The sequence below is a fragment of the Lissotriton helveticus genome, chromosome 4_2, assembly GCF_964261635.1.
Source record: "Lissotriton helveticus chromosome 4_2, aLisHel1.1, whole genome shotgun sequence".
Classification (NCBI taxonomy): domain Eukaryota; kingdom Metazoa; phylum Chordata; class Amphibia; order Caudata; family Salamandridae; genus Lissotriton; species Lissotriton helveticus.
The window spans coordinates 112,746,063-112,770,503 of NC_136064.1; the positions used below are offsets into that span (position 1 = coordinate 112,746,063).

The window sequence follows — 24,441 nt, forward strand, 5'->3', positions numbered from 1 at the left end:
GGGCGAGAGTGGTCAATCCACGTATTGAAAAAAAGTACAGACCAGCACCTGCAGACCCTGCATACATTTGGGGACAGTTGCCGCTAGACTCCCTAGGGGTCGCCAATGCCCGCAAAAGGGCCAACTCCCAAACAACGGGTGAAGCTCCTCCCCCGGATAAGGAGTCCAAAGTGCTAGAGGCAGGGGGCAAAAGAGTAGCTGCACAGGCTGCTAACTTTTGGCGTATTTCTAATACACAAGCACTCTTAGCACGTTACGATAGGGCGCACTACGACACCCTAGAGCAGATTGTACAACACCTGCCTCCACAGTTTCAAGAGGGCACAAAACTGCTTATAGAGGAAGGCAAATTGATCTCCAACGCAGCCATCAAGTGTGCACTTGACGCCGCAGACACAGCAGCTAGGGCGATCAACACTAGCGTCATGCTGAGACGACAAGCTTGGCTCCGCATATCTGGGTTTAAACCTAATATTCAGACAACCATCCTTAATCAGCCAGTCAATCCTGATCGACTGTTTGGTCCAGATGTTGACACCACCCTCAAAGATAAAAAAGGACACAAACTGCTAAGTCCATGGGGGCCCTACAGTCACAACAGTTTCGTGGCAATAATTTTCGTCGCTCAGGTGCACGTGGAGTCACCAGAGGACAAATGGGTCAACAATCGCAATTCTCAAGAGGTGGAGCACAATCCTCGTTCACAAAACAGAACAAGGGAGGTTACAGAAATAACAGCAACAGAGGTCGCGGCAGAGGAAACAACAACTCCCGCTCCTCTACCCCAAGCAAACAGTGACTCTCTGTCACTGCCCCCCGACCACTTAACACCTGTCGGGGGGAGACTGCAGCAGTTCCTGCCCGTCTGGAGAAACATCACCACAGACAGGTGGGTGCGACAACTTGTACATTACGGTTATTGTCTAGAGTTAAAATCCACTCCACCCAACATTCCACCAAGGCAACGGCCTATGTCCGCAGAGCACTTGCACTTATTGCAGCAGGAGGTAGTGGTGATGCTGCAAAAAGGCGCAATCGAGCTCGTGCCGGTGGAGGAGGAAGGCACAGGGGTGTACTCCCTGTACTTCCTTATTCCAAAGAAGGACGGATCTCTCAGACCCATTCTAGATCTACGTCCCCTCAACCTGTATATACTGTCAGAACATTTCCATATGCTCACACTGCAACAGATTCTTCCCTTGTTAAACCAAGGGGACTTCTTAGCAACCTTAGATCTCAAGGATGCTTATTTCCACATTCCACTACACCCGTCCCACAGGAAATACCTCAGGTTCACTATTCAAGGCCGGCATTACCAGTTCAAGGTCCTACCCTTCGGAGTCACCACAGCCCCAAGGGTGTTTACCAAATGTCTGGCGACAGTGGCAGCGCACCTCAGGAGGCAGAACATCCATGTCTACCCCTACCTGGACGACTGGCTCGTTCAAGCCAAGTCGGAACAACGGTGCGCCGCGGACATGTCGACCACCAATCACCTCCTTCACAATCTAGGTTTCTCGTTGAACTACCCAAAGTCGCATCTTCAGCCGGCACATGTCCGGCAGTTTCTAGGTGCGACGATCAATACCCTGACGGCCATGGCTCAACCAAACCAAGTCAGGATAGACAGCATGCAGTCTCTAATCCAGAAGTTCAGACCACAACACTCGCTTCCAGCGAGAGTGTTCATGCAGTTGATAGGCATGATGGCCTCCTGCATCTTCATAGTCCCTCACGCACGGTTACATATGCGCCCGCTCCAGGAGTGCTTAGCGAATCAGTGGACACAGGCTCAGGGACAATTGACAGACCTAGTGTTGGTTACCAGTCGGGCATACGACTCTCTGCATTGGTGGACTCCACACAACCTTTGCAAGGGCCGACTGTTCCAAGAGCCAGTGCCACAGGTCATCCTGACAACGGACGCATCTCTCCAGGGATGGGGAGCTCATCTGCTCACTTACACAGTGCAGGGACTATGGACGACGCAGCAACAAAAGATGCACATCAACTATCTGGAACTGATGGCAATCTTCATGGCGATCAAGTCCTTCATTGTACATCTGTGCAACAAGGTAGTGTTAGTCCGGACGGACAACATGACCGCGATGTACTACATTCAAAAGCAGGGAGGCACCCACTCGCCACAGCTGTCTCATCTGGCTCAGAGCATGTGGAAGTGGGCCATTCAGAGGAACATTTTCCTCATGGCAGAACACCTCCCAGGAAAGGACAATCAGATGGCGGATCTGCTCAGCAGGTACAGCCATCAAATGCACGAGTGGGAGATACACCCATCTGTCCTCCACCTGTACTTCCAGCAGTGGGGTCATCCGGAGATAGACCTGTTTGCCACAAAAGAAAACGCAAAATGCCAACACTTTGCCGCCAGGTTCCCTCACCCACAGTCGCAGGGGAATGCGATATGGATGAACGGGTCAGGCAAATTTGCGTACGCTTTTCCGCCAGCCCCTCTGATACCGCTGGTGGCAAGAAAGCTAAGGCAGCACGCGATGACTCTCATCCTAGTTGCTCCAACGTGGGCACGCCAAGCATGGTACACCACGTTCCTCGAACTCTCAGTGGTACCGCATCAAAGACTGCGCCTCACGCCCAGACTTTTGACGCAGAACCATGGAGAAATTCAGCATCCAGATCCGCAACAGCTCAACCTGGCGATCTGGCTCCTGAAGTCCTAGAGTTTGGATACCTTAACCTACCTCCGGAATGCATGGATATCATCAAGGAGGCAAGGAAGCCAACTACCAGAGCATGCTATGCTGCGAAATGGAAGCGTTTTGTCATTTACTGTACAGCCAATGACATCAACCCGCTAGATGCATCTATCCCTGACATCATTTGCTATCTGTTGCATCTTTACAAGTGCAATCTAGCGTACACTTCCATTCGGATACATCTATCCGCCATAGCGGCTTATCTTCAGAACAGGCAGCATCTCTCTGTCTTCAGAGTGCCTGCCATTAAAGCCTTTCTTGAAGGCCTGAAACGAGTCATTCCCCCAAGAACACCACCAGCTCCGGTGTGGAACCTCAATGTGGTCCTCACCAGACTGATGGGACCACCTTTTGAGCCACTGCACTCGTGTGAACTCCAGTTCCTAACGTGGAAAGTGGCTTTCCTAATAGCTATTACGTCACTGAGGCGTGTTAGTGAGCTACAAGCGCTCACAATCCAAGAGCCATTCATTCAGATTCATCCAAATAGGGTAGTGCTACGCACTAACCCCAAATTCCTTCCGAAGGTGGTGTCACAGTTTCATCTCAACCAAACTATTGACTTGCCGGCATTCTTTCAAAACCCACAAACGGTGGCGGAAAGAATGCTCCATACCTTAGATGTACGGAGGGCGTTGATGTACTACATAGACAGGACACAACCCTTTAGAAAGACAAAACAACTTTTTGTTGCCTTCGCACCACAACACAAAGGCAACCCTATTTCCAAAGCAGGAATAGCCAGGTGGATTGTTAAGTGCATCCAGATATGTTATCAAAAGGCCAAGCGCACTTTAACAATACCCCCAAGGGCGCACTCCACACACAAATTGGGGGCATCCATGGCTTTCCTGGGGAACATTCCTTTAGAGGATATTTGCAGAGCAGCCACGTGGGTTACACCACATACCTTTACAAAACACTACTGTGTTGATGTACATTCCAAGCAGCAAGCTGCTGTAGGACAGGCTGTTCTCAAAACACTTTTTCAGGTTTCTGCAGCTGGCACGGGCAACCGCCGCTGATGGAGGGACTGCTATGTATTCTATCCTAAGATATGAATTTAGCAGCCCACATGCCTCGAACTGAATATGCTACTTACCAGTATGCATCTGTTCTTGGCATGTAGGGCTGCTAACATTCATATCGCCCACCCTCCTCCCCGGTGCCTGTCGCAGCTGCAGATATACTATTGTATTCAATCATTAGCATGGACATCCTTTACACTTTTCACTCCATCTTCTGCCACAATGGCGAAAAACAATCTGGGGATGGAGCCGATGCCCATGCGCACTGTAGTCCAGGGGAGGAGCCACCTATCTCAGGATACTTCGAAGACTCTTCCAGGACAACAATGTGCGATCATCCGGACCCAACACTAGGCGGCGATCTAATGCTAAGATATGAATGTTAGCAGCCCTACATGCCAAGAACAGATGCATACTGGTAAGTAGCATATTCATTTTTTAAATGAAATCTTAAAAATGCTGACAGATTACTTGAAAAATTTACTCTGTGCCATTAAGGTTACCACCTTGTTAGCAGCCCGAAAACCACACCTTCCCCACTTTTTATGGTAATTGCGAGATGTTGATTTGACTGATAATTTTGCCATTTTTATGCTGGGACTTGGATACAACACTTACTCTTTGGGATGAAGAATGCCCCTGCCACCTTTCAGAGGTTGGTCAACCAGGTGTTTGTTGGATTGGAGGAATTCAGTGGCGCCTACCTGGATGACATCGCAGTGTTCAGCGTCAGTTTGGAGGAACATCTGCGCCACCTCTGGGAAGTGGTGTTGGTGCTGCGGAGGGCAGACCTCAAGATCTAGGCGAGTAAGTGCCAGATCGGGCAGGGTTCTGTGGTGTACTTGGGACACCAAGTTGAGAGCGGCCAGGTGGCGTCCCTACAACACAAGATTGAAACCGTCCTGGCTTGGGAACCCGCAAAACCCAGACAGAGGTGAGGGCCTTTTTAGGACTCACAGGGTACTACAGGAGGTTTGTCAAGGGGTATGGCATCATTGTTGCACCCTTGACAGAGCTGACTTCCAGGAAGCAGCCCAAGAAAGTGATTCGGGCTGACACCTGTCAGAAAGCTTTTGATGCCCTGAAAGCTGCCAGGTGCACGGTGCCCGTGCTCCTGGCACCCAACTTCTCCAAAGAGTTAATCGTTCAAATAGACACTTCAGAGCATGGTGTGGGGGCTGTTATGTCACAGATGAATGAAGAGGGCCTGGATCAACCTGTAGCCTTCATCAGTAGAAGGTGAGGTGGAGTGCTATTGAGTGTGAGGCATGTGCTGTGGTCTGGGCACTGAAGAAGCTGAGACCATACCTGTTTGGGACTCACTTCTGGGTTCAGACAGGCCACAGACCCTCAGATGGTTGATGCAGATGAGGAGTGAGAATCCAAAGCTGTTGAGGTGGTCCATTTCCCTACAGGGTATGGACTTTACGGTGGAACACCGCCCTAGTACAGAACACGCCAACGCTGATGGTCTGTCCAGCTTTTCCCCCCTTAGTGATGAGAACTCCCAGGAGGTAGGGTAGTTCTCCCCACATTTCAGCTGGAGGGTACACGTGTTAGACCTGGCACCATTGGCGTGGGTCTCCCTTCCATTTTTGCTTCGCCTCATGTCTTTTTGCTGGTGTTAGATGTTTGGGCACTGTGCCACTGCTGTCCAGTGCCACAGTGCAAGTGCTCCCTTTTGTAAATGAAATTATTAATTAGTGATTCCATGATTGACTATTTTGTTTACATGTCAGACCCTAGTACAGTGCACTGAGTGTGCCCAGGGCATGTAAATCCAAATGCTGCTAGTGGGCTTGCAGCACTGGTTGTGCCACCCACAGAAGCAGCCTTGTAATATGTGTCCAAGGTCTGCCATTGCAGAGCCTGTGTGCAGTCTGGTACTGTTATGCTGACTGGGCAATTGCACCCACTTGCCAGTCCCTGAGCCTTCCCTTTGCTTCATATCAGACACCCCTATGGTAGGCCCAAGGGCAGGGTGAATTGTAAGTATAAGGTAGGACAAGCCCTGATGTGTGTGGCATGTCCTAATGGTGAATTACAGCCATTTTCGTTTTTCACTATTGCAAGGCTACCTGTTCTCCATAGGCCAGAATGGACCGAAAGAATTGTCACATTTTATAATGCGAACAGACTCGGATAACATGGTAGAAATTCGAGTTTAGTATGCCTGGACTGAGAATAATAAAATGCATCTTTTAGTGAAGTTTATTTTAATATTGTGTTTGCAAATATCACTTTTAGAAAGTAGGTATTTGCTTGCCTGACATTTCAAGCCTGCCTCTGCAAGGTTGTGTATTCCTTTGTCTGGTTTTGTGAGTGACCGGGCTGGGGGATTCCAAGAGACAGTATGAGTCACCCCAGTGGTGAATGGAGAGATCTGCATCTAATGGGAGGGAGGAGTTTCACCTGAACCTTGAATAGGGCTCTGCCTGCCTTCTACAATGCTGGCTCCACCTCCTGTGGGGCGTCTGATTTTCCTGCCCGGCACTGTGAAAGGAAAGGAGAAGTCTGGTAAACAGAGTGCTTCAGAACTGGTTTGGACTAGGCACAGGCCCCTCTCCCCTCAGAGAACAAAGGATTTGGGGGTATAAATATTGGGACCCTTATCCCATGAAATTAGATCACTTTTGGACTACAAGGAGAAACCTTTGCTGAGTAGAGGAACCTGGAGAAACTGAGGAGAGACTATTCCCAAGCTGAAGTGCTGCTTGGGGGATTGGCCTGCAGTGGTTGCCTGACTGCCAATGGAAGGAGAACGAACTTTGTGTACTTTATTTTCAACTTGTGAAAGATCTCCTAGGGCTTGGAAGAGAGCTTGCCACCTGACCGAAGTCTCCGGACCAGTAGACTTCACCAGCCTTTGTGGATTGCTGCTGGAAACGTTGTTTCAGTGGCTACAGAGGCAGGGAGCTGTGACCGACTCTCACGACCGGCACGGTGTCCTGTAGGCACCGCATCGACCAACGTCCGCCTCGAACAACGCAAGGTCTGAGCTCACCGACTCCGTCCTGACGCCGTCACCGAACCATTGCCTCCGGGTAGTCGGGCGCTATATAAGTGCAATTTTTCATTTCATTTCATTGCCTGCACCATGACTGGTGGACACCGCGACATGCAACGCCTCGCTACACCGATTCGTACTGGTCTGACCGTCGTGGTCACTGCTGCTGACTAAGAGTCCTGTGAACGCACCGGAGTTGGGCACCTCCTCGCACCTCTGTCCGGACTGATCGACGCCATCTCCCGAACTCCAGCTCTGTCGCCGCACCGCAAGCTGAAGCACTGCAGCGAAGCAACCATCTCGCCCTGCAACGCACGCCTTGGATCCACCGACTGTCAACGGGCCACTGCCTGCACTGCATCGAGGGACAACGCATCCTGCAACGCTTTCTTTTCTGCACAGCGATGAACACCGGAACCGGCTTGCACGTCCGTGCTGGCCGCATCAAGTAAAAGGTACTGTGACTGAGTCTGTCGACATTTGAGTGGGCCCGGACCGTCGCGGTCCACTGGATTTGTTACTCTGTTCTTTCAGCAACGCTGTAGACGGACAGGGCTACCGACTCGTACAGAACCTGGATTTCTGATGGATACATCTGCCAGTGGATTCCTCACCTTGTGAATATGACCCTGCGTCAGCAGCGTTCGGAAAATTCTTTTGTAGCACGCTGGCGTGGACGACGTCATAGGAGGACGACATCGCGCGCGACTCTGACTGACGTCACTGACTCCTTATTAGGCCTACGTCGGCGTGATGAATCAGTTCCCTTTTTTCCGCGTCGTCGACGCTAACGGTTTCAAAGGATCTTCTGTTGAGTTGATAGTAACTTTGTTACTATTGAGAGTTTTTCTGTATCTCTTCGTGTTCCTGTCTTCTGTAGTGATGTCGTCGAAGAAGACTGGGTTTAAGCCGTGTGATTCATGCGGAAAGAGTATGTCCATTACGGATCCGCATGGTGACGGTCTATGGTGTCTGGGTTCGGATCGCGACGTCCAAGGTTGTCGATCCTGTTTGAAGATGAACCCAAAGGCTCTTCAGGAACGTGAAGCAAAACTTTTTGTTGCCAAATTGAAGGGTAAGGATGCCAGGAAGAGATCGAGACGCTAGAGGTCGGGGTCGGCTTGGAAGTAGACTTCAGGTCATGCTTCAAGATCGTCAAAGAAGCAGCATAAGAGAAGGAAGCATAGATCAAGGCACCATTCCGGTAAGGAGTCCGTTTCTAAAACGAAGTAGTCTTCTAGAAGATATCGTAAGGACATGGTATCTCCCTCTCCAGTTCAGAATCCTGAAGGTGAGGCCTCAGGAGCATTCACCGGCTCCGGTGTCGAATCAGAGTCCGGATCCTTCTCAATCTTCGAGACATGAAGAAGAAGTTCCTGTTCCTCAGGTCTCGAAAGACCCCGGTTCACCAACCCGAGGAACAAGTGGAGTCGACTCCGGTGCAGCCTCCTCTGGAGCAGCCGGTGGGTTCGTATCCTTCTTTTCCGGGTCCAGGACAGGACCCATCGCATTTTTTAAATGCCATGTATGGTGTTTGTGCGAGAGCCATGTACCCCTCTGAAGAACTGGTTAATCCCATGGGTCGGTTGGCATACAATTTGGGGGTTCCCCAAGCCTATGCTCTGGTGCCATTCTTGCCGTTTATGACAGCTCCGGCTCCACCTTGGCATCTCTCAGTGCCGCCGAAGTCATCGACGCCGTTTACGACTTCCCCGGCTCCGGAACGACCTCGAGATGTTATTTGAAGTTCGCCGGCTCCTGCTCCATGTTCGACGCCGGCTCCTGCTCCATGTTCGACGCCGGCTCCTGCTCCATGTTCGACGCCGGCTCCTGCTCCATGTTCGACGCCGGCTCCTGCTCCATGTTCGATGCCGGCTCCTGCTCCATGTTCGACGCCAGCTCCGGTTCTTTCGGAGTAGGTTCCGGATCCGACGTCGATTCGAATTGAGTGGTCGAGGCGTAAGGCGAGGCGCCTTTTGGAGGAGAAGAGTTATGGGGAAGCTGAAATTGAAGGAGAGCTTCAAGATCAGGATGATTATTTTGGCGAAATTCGAGATGCAAGTGGTCTTGAACTGTCTCCTGATTGGGAGTTTGCTACTGTGTCTGATGCTCCTTCTAAAGATGTGGCTCCCTACCATGTGGTAATTAAAAAGGCTGCTGATTTGTTGAATTTGACTTTGCCATCTGTCGAGTACAAGTCGAACATTCAGACTGAAGTCCTCCATTCTCCTTCATCTGTAGTTGAGCCTATTCTTCCCTTTACTGAGGCTCTAACAGATCCCATCTTGGAGGTATGGAATAGACCACTTACGGCTCCTGCTGTTTCTAAGGCCGTTGCAAGGCGTTAGAGTTGCTCCTGGCGACCCTGAATTTTTGTCTACTCATCCCTTACCAGAGAGTTTGGTAGTACAAGCTGCCTGCTCTCAAATATCTGCAGGTGCATTTCCCCAGGTACCTGGTGATAACGATTCCAAAAAGCAGGACCAAAATGCAAAAAAAGTGTTTGTCAGGCAGTATGGCCTTTAAAATCTACAAATGCCACTTGTTTACTGGGTCGATATATCCATGCTTTGATGGATACTGTTAAACAGCTGTCTCCTAAGCTTCCAGAGGAGGACAGAAAGAATTTTGATGAAGTGGTTTTTGACACGCAGGCTGCTGCTCGGCAGGTCGTACAGAGCGGTATGGACACAGCGGATTCAGTGGCTAGGGTCATGGGATCTTCCCTTGCCACTAGAAGAGCTGCTTGGCTGAAGACTTCCGAGTTCTCTGCAGATGTTCAGGCTGCTTTAATGGATTTGCCCTTTGATGGCTCAGGCCTTTTCGGTAAAAAAGCTGATGCTGCATTGGAGAGGTTCAAGGACAGCAGGGCTACAGCCAGATCTTTAGGTTTGAAAACTAGAGGATCTATGGGCAAAAGATATAGGGGCTTTAGAAGATCTTCTTTTCATCCCTACAAGCAATCTCAGCAACAGCAGCAGAAACAAAATCCGTTGTATAAATCTTACAGGGGAAAACAAAGAGGTCGTCCTTGAGGACATCAGGTCTCCTCCTCCTCTTCCTCTTATTCTACCCACCCCCTCCTACTACAGCAAAGCAGCCCTAGATTCGCCATTCCGGATCACGCGGGTCCTGTAGGGGGTCGGCTTACCTATTTTCTACGGGATTGGGAATCTGTCACGTCGGACCTTTGGGTTCTGAATCTCGTGGAGAATGGGTATGCACTTCCCTTTCGGGAATTCCCTCCGAATTACCCTCCTTGCCAGGGTCTTTGCTCGGAAGACCACCTGATGCTCCTGCAGGAGGAAGTCCTGGCACTGTTAAGAAAAGGTGCGATAGAGGTGGTTCCTGAGCAGGAAAGGGGTCAGGGATGCTACTCTCGGTATTTCCTGATCCCCAAGAAGAATGGCAGACTTCGTCCAATCCTGCATCTCAGGATCTTGAACCTTTACCTTAAGCAGGAGCGGTTCAAGATGCTCACCCATGCGCAGGTTCTTCAAGCCCTGCTGGAAGAAGACTGGATGGTGTCGATCGACTTGCAGGATGCATATTTTCACATCCTGATCCTGAAGTCACACAGGAAGTATCTCCGTTTTACGGTGGGATCGCAGCATTACCAGTTTGTGGTCCTTCCGTTTGGTCTTACTACTGCGCCTCAAGTCTTTACCAAGGTGATGGCTGTGGTGGCTGCACATCTCAGAAGGTCCGGGATTCCAGTATTCCCTTATCTGGACGATTGGCTAATCAAGGCGGAATCTCCAGAGAAAGTGCTTCATCTGCAAGTCACAACTCGGTTGTTGTACAGGTTGGGTTTTTTGATAAATGTACCCAAATCTCACCTGGTGCCCCCCCCGCGCAACCTGTTCATTGGTGCGGTACTGGACACAACTGTATGTCGGGCGTTCCCTCCTCCACAACAGATTCGCGACATACAGGAAATGATTCCTTTATTTCACAATGGAGCAGTCGTTCCAGTCTTGAAGGTCCTTCGTCTGCTCGGTCTGATGGCTTCCTGCATTCTGCTGGTCAACCATGCACGCTGGCACATGAGGGCACTCCAGTGGTGCCTCCGCAGGCAGTGGTATCAGCACAACGGAGATCTAAGGGAGTAAGTGAGGATCTCCAGAGAAGCTGCGGCGGATCTGTCTTGGTGGGGCGTGGAAGGCAATCTGTCATGTAAAGCCGTTCCATCTGCCTCCATCAGTGGCCACAGTAATAACGGATGCATCCACTCTAGGGTGGGGTGCTCATCTTGGGGATCTGGAGGTCAAGGGTCTTTGGTCTCCAGAGGAAAGGTTGCTTCACATCAACCTTCTGAAATTGCGGGCGATACGTCTGGCACTCAAGGCCTTCCTCCCTTCCCTTCGCGGTCGGTCGGTTCAGGTCCTGACTGACAACACCACCGCGATGTGGTATGTCAACAAGCAGGGAGGGATAGGGTCGCAGTGTCTCTGCAGAGAGGCTCTGCGTCTCTGGTCCTGGGTTCAGGATCATCTGGCCGGGGTTCTGAACGTGCGTGCAGACAGTCTGTCGGCAGTTCTCAGTGGAGGCTACGTCCAGAGGTAGTTTGTCACGTCTTTTGGGCGTGGGGAACCCCTCAGTTGGACATGTTCGCCACTCGCGAGAATGCTCACTGCCTGTCATTCTGCAGTCTCCAGTTTCCGATGCAGGGAACCTTGCGGGACACATTTCAGTTGAGTTGGGACTCACAACTCCTTTATGCGTTTCCTCCCATACCCTTGATTCCTCGGGTTCGGAGGAAGATTCGCCAAGACCGGGCCCAAGTCATATTGGTCGCCCCGGATTGGCCAAGAAGGGTGTGGTACACAGATCTTCTCCACCTCTCCTCGTGCCCTCCACTCCGTCTCCCTCTCAGGGCAGACCTCCTCTCTAAGATGGAGGGGCAGGTTCTACACCCCCACCTCCAGACCTCTTACACCTTCATGCCTGGAGATTGAACGGCGCAACCTGAATTCATTTTCTCTCCCACATGACGTGGTGGATATCATTCTATCGGCCAGGCGTGATTCCACCAAATCTATCTATTCTTACAGATGGTCTAAATTTGTTAATTGGTGTGGGGAGAAGCCCGTTGATCCTTTGAGTGCTTGGTTGTCTAATATTCTACAGTTTGCACGTACTTTGGCTCAGCAAGGGTTTGCTGTGGCTACGGTCAAGTGTTATCTTTCAGCCTTGTCTGCTTTTATCTGCATGCCAGATCAACCGTCCTTATTTAAATCTCCTGTGGTTCTAAGATTTCTGAAGGGTCTTATAAATAAATGTCCTCCTTCTCCTTTTATTGTGCCTCAATGGGACTTGAATCTTGTGCTTACTTTTCTGATGGGTTCTCCTTTCGAACCTTTGCACAAGTGTCCCATGAGACTTAAGACGGTCTGCTTGGTTGTAATTACCTCGGCAAGGAGGGGGTAAGTGAGCTTCAAGCTTTTAGTTCAAAGCCCTTATTCTTGACCATTCATGCTTGAAGAATGGTACTTAGGACCAGGGCTGCTTTTCTGCCTAAGGTGGTAACTCCCTTCCATCTAGGACAGTCCATTACCCTACCTACCTACCTTCTATCCTCTCCTCACCCTTTCAAGGCGGAGGAGCGTCTTCACCGCCTCTACCCCTCTCAGATAATTATTCAAAATTCTCTGGGTCAAGCACCAGGTCACTGCTGACGAATGAGAGCAGGGCAACTCCTCATAGTTATGACCACATCCTGTGGAGTGTGGCATTAGTTTGTCCCAGAGTGCATCATCCTTCCAAATCCATAATGGCTGATTTTCCAGCAAGGAGGTAAGAGCTGGCTAAACACACCCCCTGGGATATCTCATTTCCATGGACCATCCCGTACCATCTGCAAATACCTTTCTTAAGCCTAGTCCTGACTCTGGGTCATGACTGTCATTGTGGACTAAAACCCAGGCCTCCCCTCTTGCCTTTAAAGAGCATAGTTTACGACGCCACCTCCTGGCCTGGCATTCCTATAGAACAGATCACTGCCCTCCCAGCAGCCTGGCTAATCCACTTAACTCTGACCAATCAGGGCAGACCACCGAAAGGCAGAATTTGGACTTACAAACAAGAAAGTCTCATAACTTATTGTATGTACACCTTAAGAGAAATTCAACAATATAATATTGTTGGATTTACTACGACCATTCTGGGAAGTCTTTGAATGGTCCGGCTAGTCCTCTCCTATCAATATTTATTAATCAGTCACTTCCTACCATGTTAACCTATGGGCCATGTGGTTTGCAATGGGGAAAATGACTTGCGCCACGTTTGTAGCACCAGGGCTTCTAAAACCATATTTTATAAGTATTTCCCTAATTTCTACCGGACCCCCACCCCCTGTGCAACTAGGGGAGACTTCAGGGGTTCTGAATCTGCAGAAATATTGCAGATCACCCGTACCCAATTCTTCCAGCATCAAAGTCGAATTTGAGCACCTCTTTAACCCCTCCCATGCTCATGACGAGCTCAGCTCGTCATGGCCCGTGGAACGCTCAGGTGCTGGGAGAATTTCTCTCCTGTGCTGAACGTTCCACTGAGCCAATGCACCTGTGATGAGCTGAGCTCGCCATGGCCCGTGGAACGCTCAGGTGCGGGGAGAATTTCTCTCCTGTGCTGAACGTTCCACTGAGCCAATGCACCTGTGGCGAGCTGAGCTCGTCATGAGCATGCGGGCGCTGTGCGCGCCCCCCTCCCCCCAGCACAGCGGAGGAATAACCCCCGCAGCGAAGGGGTTAAGACAATGTGGGGAGTGAAATGTAAAATTTCACTTAACCCAGGCTTCTAAAAACTCATTTTATAAGGGCGCTCCTTATAGATAACTGACCCCCCACCCCTGGGATACCTAGGGGTGACCCTGGGGGTCCCTAATATGCAAAAACATGGTAGGGATTTAATTTTTAAGGGCCCCTACCCCCTAAGTAGAGTTTGGGCACAATTTAAGGTTTAAAAAGCTGTCCTGGCCACCAGTGCAGCTTTTAAACTGACCTCAGGCTTCAGCACTGCACACATGCTGGTGCAGAGAATCTGCTGCCCTCTAAACTGCCATGCCCCAGGATACTGGAGACTTCTAGGTAGTTTCAATCCCCTGCCCTATTACATACTAGGGGCTTAGGTGGTAGGTCATGCCAACTACAGGGGTACCCCACCATACTATAGTGAACCCTAGTGTATGTTGGGTGTCTTAACTGTGTTCTAACGTGTTCCTTTTAGCTTGGCCCTGGTTAAACAGAGCCCAGGGTCAATCAGAGTCAGTTACCACCAGTTCCAGTCAGCAAAAAGTTGGGGGGTGCCCAGGGCACAGGATGACTTTGCAACAGATGCTATTCAAGTAGTTCCTCTACAAGAACAAGGAACAGGAGTCTACTCACTGTACTTCTTAATCCCCAAAAAGGCCGGGACACTGAGACCAATTCTTGACCTCAGACCCCTCAACCATTATATACAATCAGATCATTTTCTCCCATTGTTAGAACAGGGAGATTTTCTGTCAACACTATAATTAAAGGACGCCTACTTTTATGTACCTATATATCCTGCGCTCAGGAAGTATCTAAGATTTGTCATACAAGGACAGCACTATCAGTTCAAAGTCCTTCCATTCGGGGTCACAACAGCACCACGAGTGTTTACAAAGTGCTTAGCAGTAGTAGCAGCACATCTCAGAAGACAACAGATACATATCTTCCCTTACCTAGACAACTGGCTCATAAAATCGAGATCGTTCAACCAATGTGTACAACACACAAAACAAACTATTCAAACATTACACAACTTAAGGTTTACAATAAACTACACCAAGTCGCACCTAGAGCCTTCGCACGTTCACCATTATCTAGGAGCTACCATAAACACATCGGTTGCTCTAGCGTATCCCAGTCAAGCAAGGATTCAAAGCATTCAGAATTTAGTCTCCCTTTTTCAATGCCAGCACTCTCTTCAAGCCAGAGTGTTCATGAAACTAATAGAAATGATGGCGTCTTGCATCTTCATAGTTCCTCACGCAAGACTGCAAATGCGCCCAATACAAGAATGTCTAGCACAACAGTGCAATCCGGCTCAAGGTCAGCTCACAGACCTGGTGTTGGTGGACAACCGTACATATCGCTCTCTGCAATGGTGGAACATCAAAAACTTGACAAAGGGACGGCCGTTCCTAGACCATGTTCCACAAATAGTGCTCACGACCGATGCATCCCTCACAGGATGGAGAGCCCATCTCTTGCATTATACCACACAGGGCCAATGGAACAATCAACAAACAGTTCCACATCCACCATTTAGAGCTACTAGCAATTTTCTTAGCACTCAAAACCTTTCAAGTACAAAACAAAGCTGTTCTAATCCGGACGGACAATATGACAGCCATGTATTATGTACAAAAACAGGGGGGAAGGTGACACACTCTCTGCACAACTGTCCCAGCTTGCACAGAACATTTGGAGATGGGCCATTCCTCAAAACCTACATCTGACAGTAGAGCACCTTCCAGGAATTAACAATCAGATAGCAGATCTGTTGAGTCGTCTTTCACAACAGATTCACGAATGGGAGCTGCACCCACAAGTTCTCCAACCATTCTTCCAAAGGTGGGGGCATCCACAGATAGATCTGTTTGCCACCCACAAATGCGAAATGCCCAAGCTTCGCTGCCAGATTTCCACACCCACAATCGGAAGGAAATGAGATATGGATGAACTGTTCAGGCAGATTTGCGTACGCTTTTCTGCCTCTCCAACTCATCCATCTAGTAGTACGCAAGCTCAGACAAGTCTCTCAAACTAATACTAGTGGCCCCCACATGGGCACGTCAGCCGTGGTTCACCACACTGCTGGATCTCTCACTGGTTCCACATCAAAAATTACAGCTCATGCCATCCCTGTTAACACAGAACCATGGAGAAATAAGACACCCAGATCCAAACCAACTGAATTTGGCGATCTGGCTCCTGAGGTCTTAGAGTTCGGTTGCTTAAACCTACCACAAGACTGTATGAATATAATCAAAGAAGCTAGAAGACCCACTACCAGAGCATGTTATTCGGCAAAGTGGAAAAGAATTGCAATATACTGTAACAACAATAACATTGATCCATTGGATGTTTCCATCCAAAATATCATCTGCTACCTTCTACACCTACAAAGGTCCAAATTGGCTTACTCTTCCATATGCCTGCATTTAGCAGCAATTGCAGCCTATTTACAAAATAGACCGCATCTATCTCTCTTTAGAGTACCTGCGATTAAAGCATTTATGGAAGGATTAAAAAGAATAATTCCACCTCGGTTACCACCTGCACCAGTATGGAACCTAAACTTGGTCCTTACAAGACTTATGGGTCCCCCTTTTGAGCCTTTACACAAGTGTGAACTGCAATTCCTAACATGGAAAACTGCATTCCTTGTTGCCATCACCTCTCTCAGGAGAGTGAGTGAAATACAAGCATTCACAATACAAGAACCATTTTTTCAGATACACACCATAACAAAGTGGTTTAGGCCTAATCCAAAATTCCTGCCAAAGGTTATTACTCCTTTTCACCTCAACCAATCAGTAGAGTTACCAGTGTTTTTTCAAAAACCGGACTCTGTTGCAGAAAGAGCTCTACACACCTTAGATGTGAGAAGAGCTCTACTATACTACACAGACGGGACAAAATCCTTCAGAAAAACAAAACAACTATTTGTATCTTTCTCTCCCCCACACAAAGGCAATCTCATCTCTAAAGGAGGAATTGCCAGATGGATTGTAAAGTGTATTCAAATATGCTATCAAAAAGCAAAACGTACACTGACGGTTCCTCCTAGAGCGCACTCCACTCGCAAACTAGGAGCCTCTATGGCTTTCTTAGGAAACATACCATTAGAGGACAAGGCAAGGCAGCGACACAATACACACCTTCACTAAACACTACTGTGTTGATGTGCAAGCCAAGCAGCAAGCTGCAGTAGGCCAAGCTGTCCTTAAAACACTATTTCAGTATGCTGCAACGGATACAAGCGACCACCGCTAATGGAGACACTGCTGCACAATTGTTGCTAAATGTACAATCTGCAGCTCACATGCCTCGAACGGAATATGCCACTGACCAGTATGCATCTGTTCTTGGCATGTAGAGCCCGCCTCCCCGGGACTTCTATCCGTTCCAGTACTCATCTTACTTAGATGCACACGCATGTACATCCTTTCTTTATCTTTACTTCTACTAACTCCATCATTTCCCATCATTGCGAAAAACAATCTGAGGATGGAGTCGATGACCATGCGCAGTATTGTCCAAGGGAGGAGTCGCCTATCTCGTGACTACAAAGACTTCTTCAAGAAGACAACAACAACCTGCAATCATCCGAGCCCAACACCAGGTGGCGATCTATTGCTAAATGTACAACTCTGCAGCTCTACATACCAAGAACAGATGCATACTGGTAAGTAGCATTTTCCTTTCCGAACGTTGCTGACGCAGGGGGATATTCACAAGGTGATGAATCACAAGGTGAGGAATCCACAGGCAGATACTGTATCCACCAGAAAAATCGTTACTGGAGGTAAGTAACTTGTTCTTTAGCCTTTTAACCAGAACTCTTGAATTTTAATATTATTGTGGATTATTTTTGTCGTTTATGGTCTTGTGGTAACTCTATATAAAAGAATACTTATTTTTTATATAAAACCTTGTGTGGTGTCCATTTGTAGTGTTGTCACTTGGTTACTGTATGTGTTCTCAAATGCTTTACACACTGCCGCTGAGATAAGCATGTCTGCTTGTGCCAAGCTACCAAGGGGGTGAGCAGGGGGTATTTTAGAAGTGTACCTCCTTTACCTGACTAGAGGAGAGGGTCCCTATTTGTTACCAGTACCTACTTGTGCCAACTGGAGACCCCCAATTCTAACACTAATGCTTCCTGATCAGCCTTCTCTCCAAGTCCCCGGTTGTAAATTGTTTCTTAAAAGGAATCGCTCATCTCTTTCCTCCTATTCCCTTCGTGATGCCTCAGTGTGACTTGAATTTGGTCTTGACCTATTTGATGTGTGCTCCCTTTGAGCTGCTTCACAACTGTCCTCTTCGAGACTCAACTCTTAAGACTGCATTCCTGGTAGCCATTACATCTGCTAGAGTGAGTGAGCTCCAGGCTCTATCATCTAAGCCTCCTTTTCTGGCTGTACATCTGGACAAGGTTGTCGTAAGAACTCCTCCATCCTTTCTTCCCAAGGTGGTCACCTCCTTTCACATCAGGCAAACCATCACTTTGCCCACCTTCTTTCCGCCTCCGCATTATTGCAGAGAGGAAGAGAGGCTCCACCGTCTGGACCCAAAACGTGCGCTCTCATTTTACCTGAACCGCACCCAACAGTTCTGGGTGGATGACCAGCTCTTTGTTGGCTACGTGGGTGCCAAGACATGTTGGTTTGTACACAAGCGCACCATTTTTAGATGGGTCATTTTGTTTAGTAAAAGCCTGTTATTCTCTTGCTAATAAGGAGCCTCCAGTGGGGCTATGCACCCATTCCTGGTGCTATGTAAAGCGCTCTGATTCCCGATTCGGGTCAAGTTGGCGCTATATAAAACTCTGTAAATATATTCCACCAGGGCGACGGCAGCCACTACTGCTTTGGGACGAGGAGTCCCTCTGAATGACATCTGTTGGGCAGCTACATGGGCATTGTTGCACACGTTTACGAGACACTACTGCTTGGACAGTCAAGTCCAGAGAGACTGCTTCTTTGGCAGTTCTGTTCTCCAGGAGTTTCTGGTGTGATCTTGGTTCTCCTCTGGGGTTGGTATTGCTGGGTTATCTATTCTAAGGTAAGGAATCTATCACTGTTTCTTTCAGATGAACAAGTTAATTACCTTCGGTAACAATATATCTGTAAGAAGCATTAGTTATAGATTCCTTGCAGCCACACCCTTCCTCCCCGTTCTGTGAACTGATTTCTAGGGTTAAGGGCACCCTTTCAGGGCTCTAGTTTTGTGCACCGGTGGTCAGTGTCTTGCGTGGCTCTGCGGTCCTGCCGTGGAAATTCGCGTACAGAACTGACGTCAGCGCGCGATGGCGGCATCTAAGTAAACTCTGTGACGTCATCTTGGCGACCACGATGGATGTGGAGTCGACCGACGCGCAGGGGTACTGCAGTCTAAACTTTCCAGATCCAGTCTGACACCTGGGGGGTATTCGAAGGGAAGGAATCTATAACTAACCTATGTTTCTTACAGCTATATCGTTACTGAAGGTAAGTTACTTATTCTTTGATTTGGTTACAGTAGTGTTAATGATAATGTAATGCTTTTCAGAATACATTACATATACTTTGTATAGGATTTGTATTGTATCAATACTTATAAAGCGCACTGTAACCCTACGGGCATCCTGCCGCTTTTTAGTAGGATATCATGTAAGTTACTGTTCAGGGTCCTTTTCGTACACTGTGCAGTATACCTGAATACTGCACTGGGACATTTCCAAAAAAAAACGGTTAGTAATTTCTTTAGGTTTTGCAGCGTGATTCCTCTTCTGGATTCACATGCTGTACATATTCCACCATCTAGTGGTTGTGTCAGGAATTTTTTTTTCTTGTTTTGGTCGCTGTTGACCACCATTTGGTGCCAGGTACGTCTAGCAACTCTATCATCCCACTGCTGGTGGCCATATTTATTTAACAGTGCATTGGAGTTAGCGATGTGCCACTGTGTTGCTCCCTCCTCCATTCTTTCTCACCACTATATCCATCCTTTACTTTCTTTTTTTGGTGGAGGACCGGTGTTGGAGACGGCATTTGCTCTCCTTCTGGCAGCGACCAAAACAAGAAAAAAAAATTCCTGACACAACCACTAGATGATGGAATATGTACAGCATGTGAATCCAGGAAGTTCAAACATCAATCTTTAACAGACTGTTCAATGGGGAAGCTCTATTTGGCAAGGAAGTGGATGGATCCCTTCAGCAAATTAAAAAAGACAACAAAATTCAATGGCAATAGGGGTCCTACAGCAAAGAGGTTCGTTTAGAAGGAGGTTTCAGTGGCAGAAAGCCCACAGGTAGAGGCACCTTTGGTCAAGGGCAGCAAATGCCACAACAATCCCAAGGACCGAACCAAAACCAACAAATGGGCCAACAGTCTAGCTACCAAGGTTGGCAACAACCAAAGAAGCCCTTTTGAGGAAAAGGCCATGTAATGTATGTGTCTTGTAAAGCGCACTGCTGCCCTGAGGCGTAGTGGCGCTGTAGACCGCTGGGGAACCCGTCCTGGCTATCCCTGTGAGATGGTCCCTTCTGGGTATCTCCAAGGTGAAACCAGGCATCCCCGGCATCTGTGGGGGGCCGTTGTGGAGATGAGGCAAGCTAATGCCCAGAGTTGTCGAGTGCGATCCCTGGTTAGAGTGGGCACCGAGGCGAGAATTATCGAGTCAGTTTTGACCCTGGTCCACGACCCTGCCGCGTCGGGAATTGAACCCTGGTCCCGGGCCGTTCTCTGCTTCCGGGTCTGCCGCCTCTAACCAGTGAGCCACACCACTCCACCGCCATGGCAGAGGAAGAGGCCAATCCTCTAGAGGAAGAGGAAATGGGTCTAACCGACTTAATTCCAAAAAAGGCCCCACACAACACAAGTGGTGGGAAGGATATTCTTTTTCCACAGACAGTGGAAAAGGATCACAACAGACAATTGGATATTAAATTTGATAAGGAAAACAAACAGGTGGGGAAGCAAAGAATTATAGTGGTACTGCTCAAACCATCTGAAGGATTACAAAGACCAGAACAAAGAATCTAAAGATGGCCACCGCGCACGTTGACCTCCAGAATACCATCTGACGTCACACAGGGGACGTACCTAACACCAAATGGTGGTTGACAGCGACCAAAACAAGAAAAAAAGACCATTCCGGACCCAACCATTAGATGGCGGAATGATGCACAGCAAGTAAATCCAGAAAATTCTTCAAGCTGCAAAACTACTACTGGTAACCATTTTGTTTTCAAACTCCACACGTGGAAACGTTTTCCAAGAAAGTCAACGCTATCCTATGGCGGAAAATAGTGTTATCTGTTTAGGGCAATTATTCAGTAGTGGGAGTTGAGGTTCTGGTGGTAGACTCAGGAGTCCCCCAAGATCAGGGATGCGCACTCGTTGGACCCCCAGCGGCACTAGGGCGGCCTGGAGCAGGGTGCTGTTTCGACATCTGCGCCCTCTTTGCAATGGGTAACCTGCTGTTTGCAAAACCACTGCAGGCTCAGGTCTTTTGGGTTCGACCACCACTTCTTGAGGTAAGTTGGGATGCTGGGGGTTGGTTAGTCACCGTCGGTTGGGCCACCCAAGGCTGTGGGGCATTGAATGCAGGGCTGCCTTTTTAGGGTCGGATCTTCTTACCAGCTCCTAGTCGTGTTTGGGTGGGACCTACCAGATTTAGGCTGCAGGCGTCTGCTGGAGGCTTGAGGCAGGTCAGGGGTCACTGGATCTCAGGTCAGGATCGCCGGGCAGACCTCCTCTTGGTGTTGGGCCACTCTAACTCAGGCCGTGGGTGTCTGGTGCAGAGTGATGCAAACTCATGGATCCCTGCTGAGCTGGTGCCTGTTTGAACAAATCCGGTGTACATGGGAGCCAGTCTTTGGATTTGAAGGCAGGCCGATCCTCTGGGTTTCTCAAGGTTGTTGGCCGCATGGCACACCGGGATTTCGCTGGAGCAGGTTCGAGGTAGGGACAGGCCAAGATGGCGGGGACTCGAGGAGGTGCTTCACCTCTCCTCCCCACCTGAGGAGTGGAGTTGGCAGAGGTGTGCACACCTCTTCCTCACTTGTTTTTCCTGCTGGTTCTCCTGCCCAAAGTGGGTGTCCGAACGAGTGGGGACCAGTTGCTGAAAGCAGCAAGTGACCTATGGAAGCTCACAAAGATGGCAAGCCTTTGAAGCTTCCCCTTCGTGTACCCTGCCCACCCTGGGTGAGGAGGCTTGGCACCTCGCCCCAGGATGTGCATAGTTGCAGGCCCCGAGAGCAACAGGCTCTCGACACAGGGGTTCAGAAACATGTCTGGTGGTGGCAGCTGAAAACAGCCACTCTGCCTGGACACTAGTGGTAGGTCATTTTTCAGGCAGCATTAAAGATGCCCTCCGAGTGCATTTTTAAATTAAAACCCACACTGGCATCAGTGTGGGTTTAATGTGCTGAGAAGTTTGATACCAAACTTCAGTTTTAAGTGTAGCCATTATGGTGCTGTGGAGTTCGTAATGACAAGCTCCCAGCACCATATACTCGTACTGGCATCACTGCACTTAGTGTCTAAAAATGGACTTGTACACTGTAGGGGTACAGGGCTCATGCACCTGTACCCTCACCACTGGTATAGTGCACCCAGCAAGAGGGGTGACTGATATATGAAAGGGCAGTGGGTTGTAGGCATGGCACACAAGAATGTTTATCATGTCGACTATTCACTTTGTTCTGCACCAAGACACGCAGCCTGCAAAAGGGGGGGGGGTGAAGTGTGTGTGTGCGTGCGCGTACACACAAACAGGGCCTCTAAGGGTAGCACAGTAAGTGCTGTATCCCTTCGAGGTCTTCCCTGGTTATAGTGCCCTGGGTACCTCTGGTACCATTTACCAGGGGCTGACCTGTGGCCAGAGATGCCAATTGGGTTTAGGCTTCAATGCAGTTTTAGGGAAAGAACATAGGCCCTGGGTACCTGGTTAGCAGGAGCCCAGGGCACAATCGGCAGTTCAGCAAAAAGTGGGGGCAGCCATGCAGAAAGAGGGCACTTTCTCATTGTGTCCCGTTTATATTTTGTGTTCTATTTTAGAGTAAGTATGTTCTAATGAGATACAATCTCCCGTCTCCTACAACTGCTCTTCTTGCCTGAATATCCTTGGGGATTTTATGTAGTGGCAACGACGAGAACAACTCATGCCTTGAGTCCAAAGTGGAACCACTAGTGAGACAGGCGCTGCTTCGAGGGAAGTCTGAGATCAATTGAAGTATTATATTCTGTGAAAGGTACTTTTGATGGAAATCCCTAGTTATGAGTAGGTCACGTTTTCCATAATGCTGGCTAATTCGGTCTTGCATATTTAAACAACTCTGCACTGAACGGGCAACATGGTTTAGGAGTGCACTTCTGGCTCTCTGCATTTTTTTTAACTTAGTTTGTAATTCTGTGCTGTTCCCAGATCTAATGTATTTTGTATTTGTTTTGTTTAACTGTAGGTGTTTTGTTATGCCCTCAGTCCTGATGATGGTACCAATTTTCGAGTGAAAGTTATGGCTGAAGCAAACCATTTCACTGACCTATCGCAGGTGAGGTTCTCCACATTTCTTTAGTTATTCTGTAATTAAGCAGTGTTATTGATGAGTGATGTAACATAGTTTGTGGACTAAACTTGTGAAGAATTGTGTACTGCAGTCAGTTGTGGATATTGGGGGAAACTGTGTTTTGCAGCGTGAATCTTTTCTGGATCCGCATGCTGTGCATTATTCCACCATCTAGTGGTTATGTCTAGAATTGTCTCTAAAAACATTTGTCCTTCTGTTTGTTTTTGTTGTGTCGACGTACCTCCGTTTGGTACACCTTGTGAAGTTATTGTGCTTCCTCTGGAAGCTCCCACCTTCGGTCACCATCATCAGATTTTTATCCGGGTCTGGGTATATTTCCATCGACGGGAAGAATAAGGTAATCGAAGACCGAAATCTACTCCGGAGAGTAGTAGTCAGCGAGGGAAGACAGAGGGAAGGTCTGGGAGCAGACCAAGGTATTTTCACCGAAGAACATGGAAAATACACGTTGGGGTGGGGGCTGTAATCCGTGATGAAGAGAACACCATTCCAGTTCTGCAAGAACTGCCACCACAAGTTCGCTACAAAGGACCATGGACCAACAGCCAGTTTGCAATCTCTGCCTTCAGGTGGACTATTGCCGTGAAGATTGTAATGTCTGTGTATTTTTTGTGCTGAAGACCCTGAGGGTAAGATAATGACACAGTAGCCCACCATACCATGCATGGCTAACCTACACTATCCCTGCGAGATTTGGGCCTGTCTAGCGATGAGAACTTCGCCATGGTGCCAGATGTTGAGGCCGAAGTCCAAATCATACTGTGAGAAAGTGCCATCTTACTTGCAAGGTATGCCCCCACTTTTTGCTGAATTGCAGATGTGCTTTGAGTGTGCCCTGGGCTCCTACCAACCAGGTGCCCAGGGCCTGTGTTCCTTCCCTAAAACTGTGTTGAAACTAAAACCCAATTGGCATCTCTGGCCAGCTTTCAGCCCCTGGTAAATGGTGCCCAGGGCATTGTGACCAGAGAAGACCCCTAAGGGCTGCAGCACTTATTGTGCCACCCTTAGGGGCCCTGTACCATGACACACTCATACTGCCTTTGCAGGCGGAGTGTCTTGATGCTGAACTAAACAGTCGACATGGCACACATCCCTGTGTGCCATGCCCACAACACACTGCACTGGCATCCATCAGTCACCTCTCTAGCTGGGTGCACTATGCCAGTGGTGTGGGCACAGGTGCATGAGCAGTGCAGTGCTGCCATTAAGAGTATATGGTGCTGGGAGGGTATTACGAACTCTACAGCACCATGATGGCTTCACTGAAGACTGAGAAGTTTGATATCAAACGTCTCAGCACATTAAACCCACATTGATGCCAGTGTGGGATTTAATGCCA

The 24,441-nt window shown here is 48.8% G+C and overlaps 1 protein-coding gene across 5 annotated transcripts in view; it reads left to right on the forward strand.

The window, feature by feature from the left end:
• OGT (O-linked N-acetylglucosamine (GlcNAc) transferase) overlaps window positions 1–24,441 on the forward strand; it is a 399,845-nt gene that overhangs the window by 161,969 nt on the left and 213,435 nt on the right. For all 5 annotated transcript variants that reach the window (XM_078640248.1, XM_078640247.1, XM_078640246.1 and 2 more), the window contains one exon: window positions 22,977–23,066. In XM_078640248.1, coding sequence (XP_078496374.1) covers window positions 22,977–23,066 — 90 coding nt within the window. The remainder of the gene's footprint in view (window positions 1–22,976; window positions 23,067–24,441) is intronic.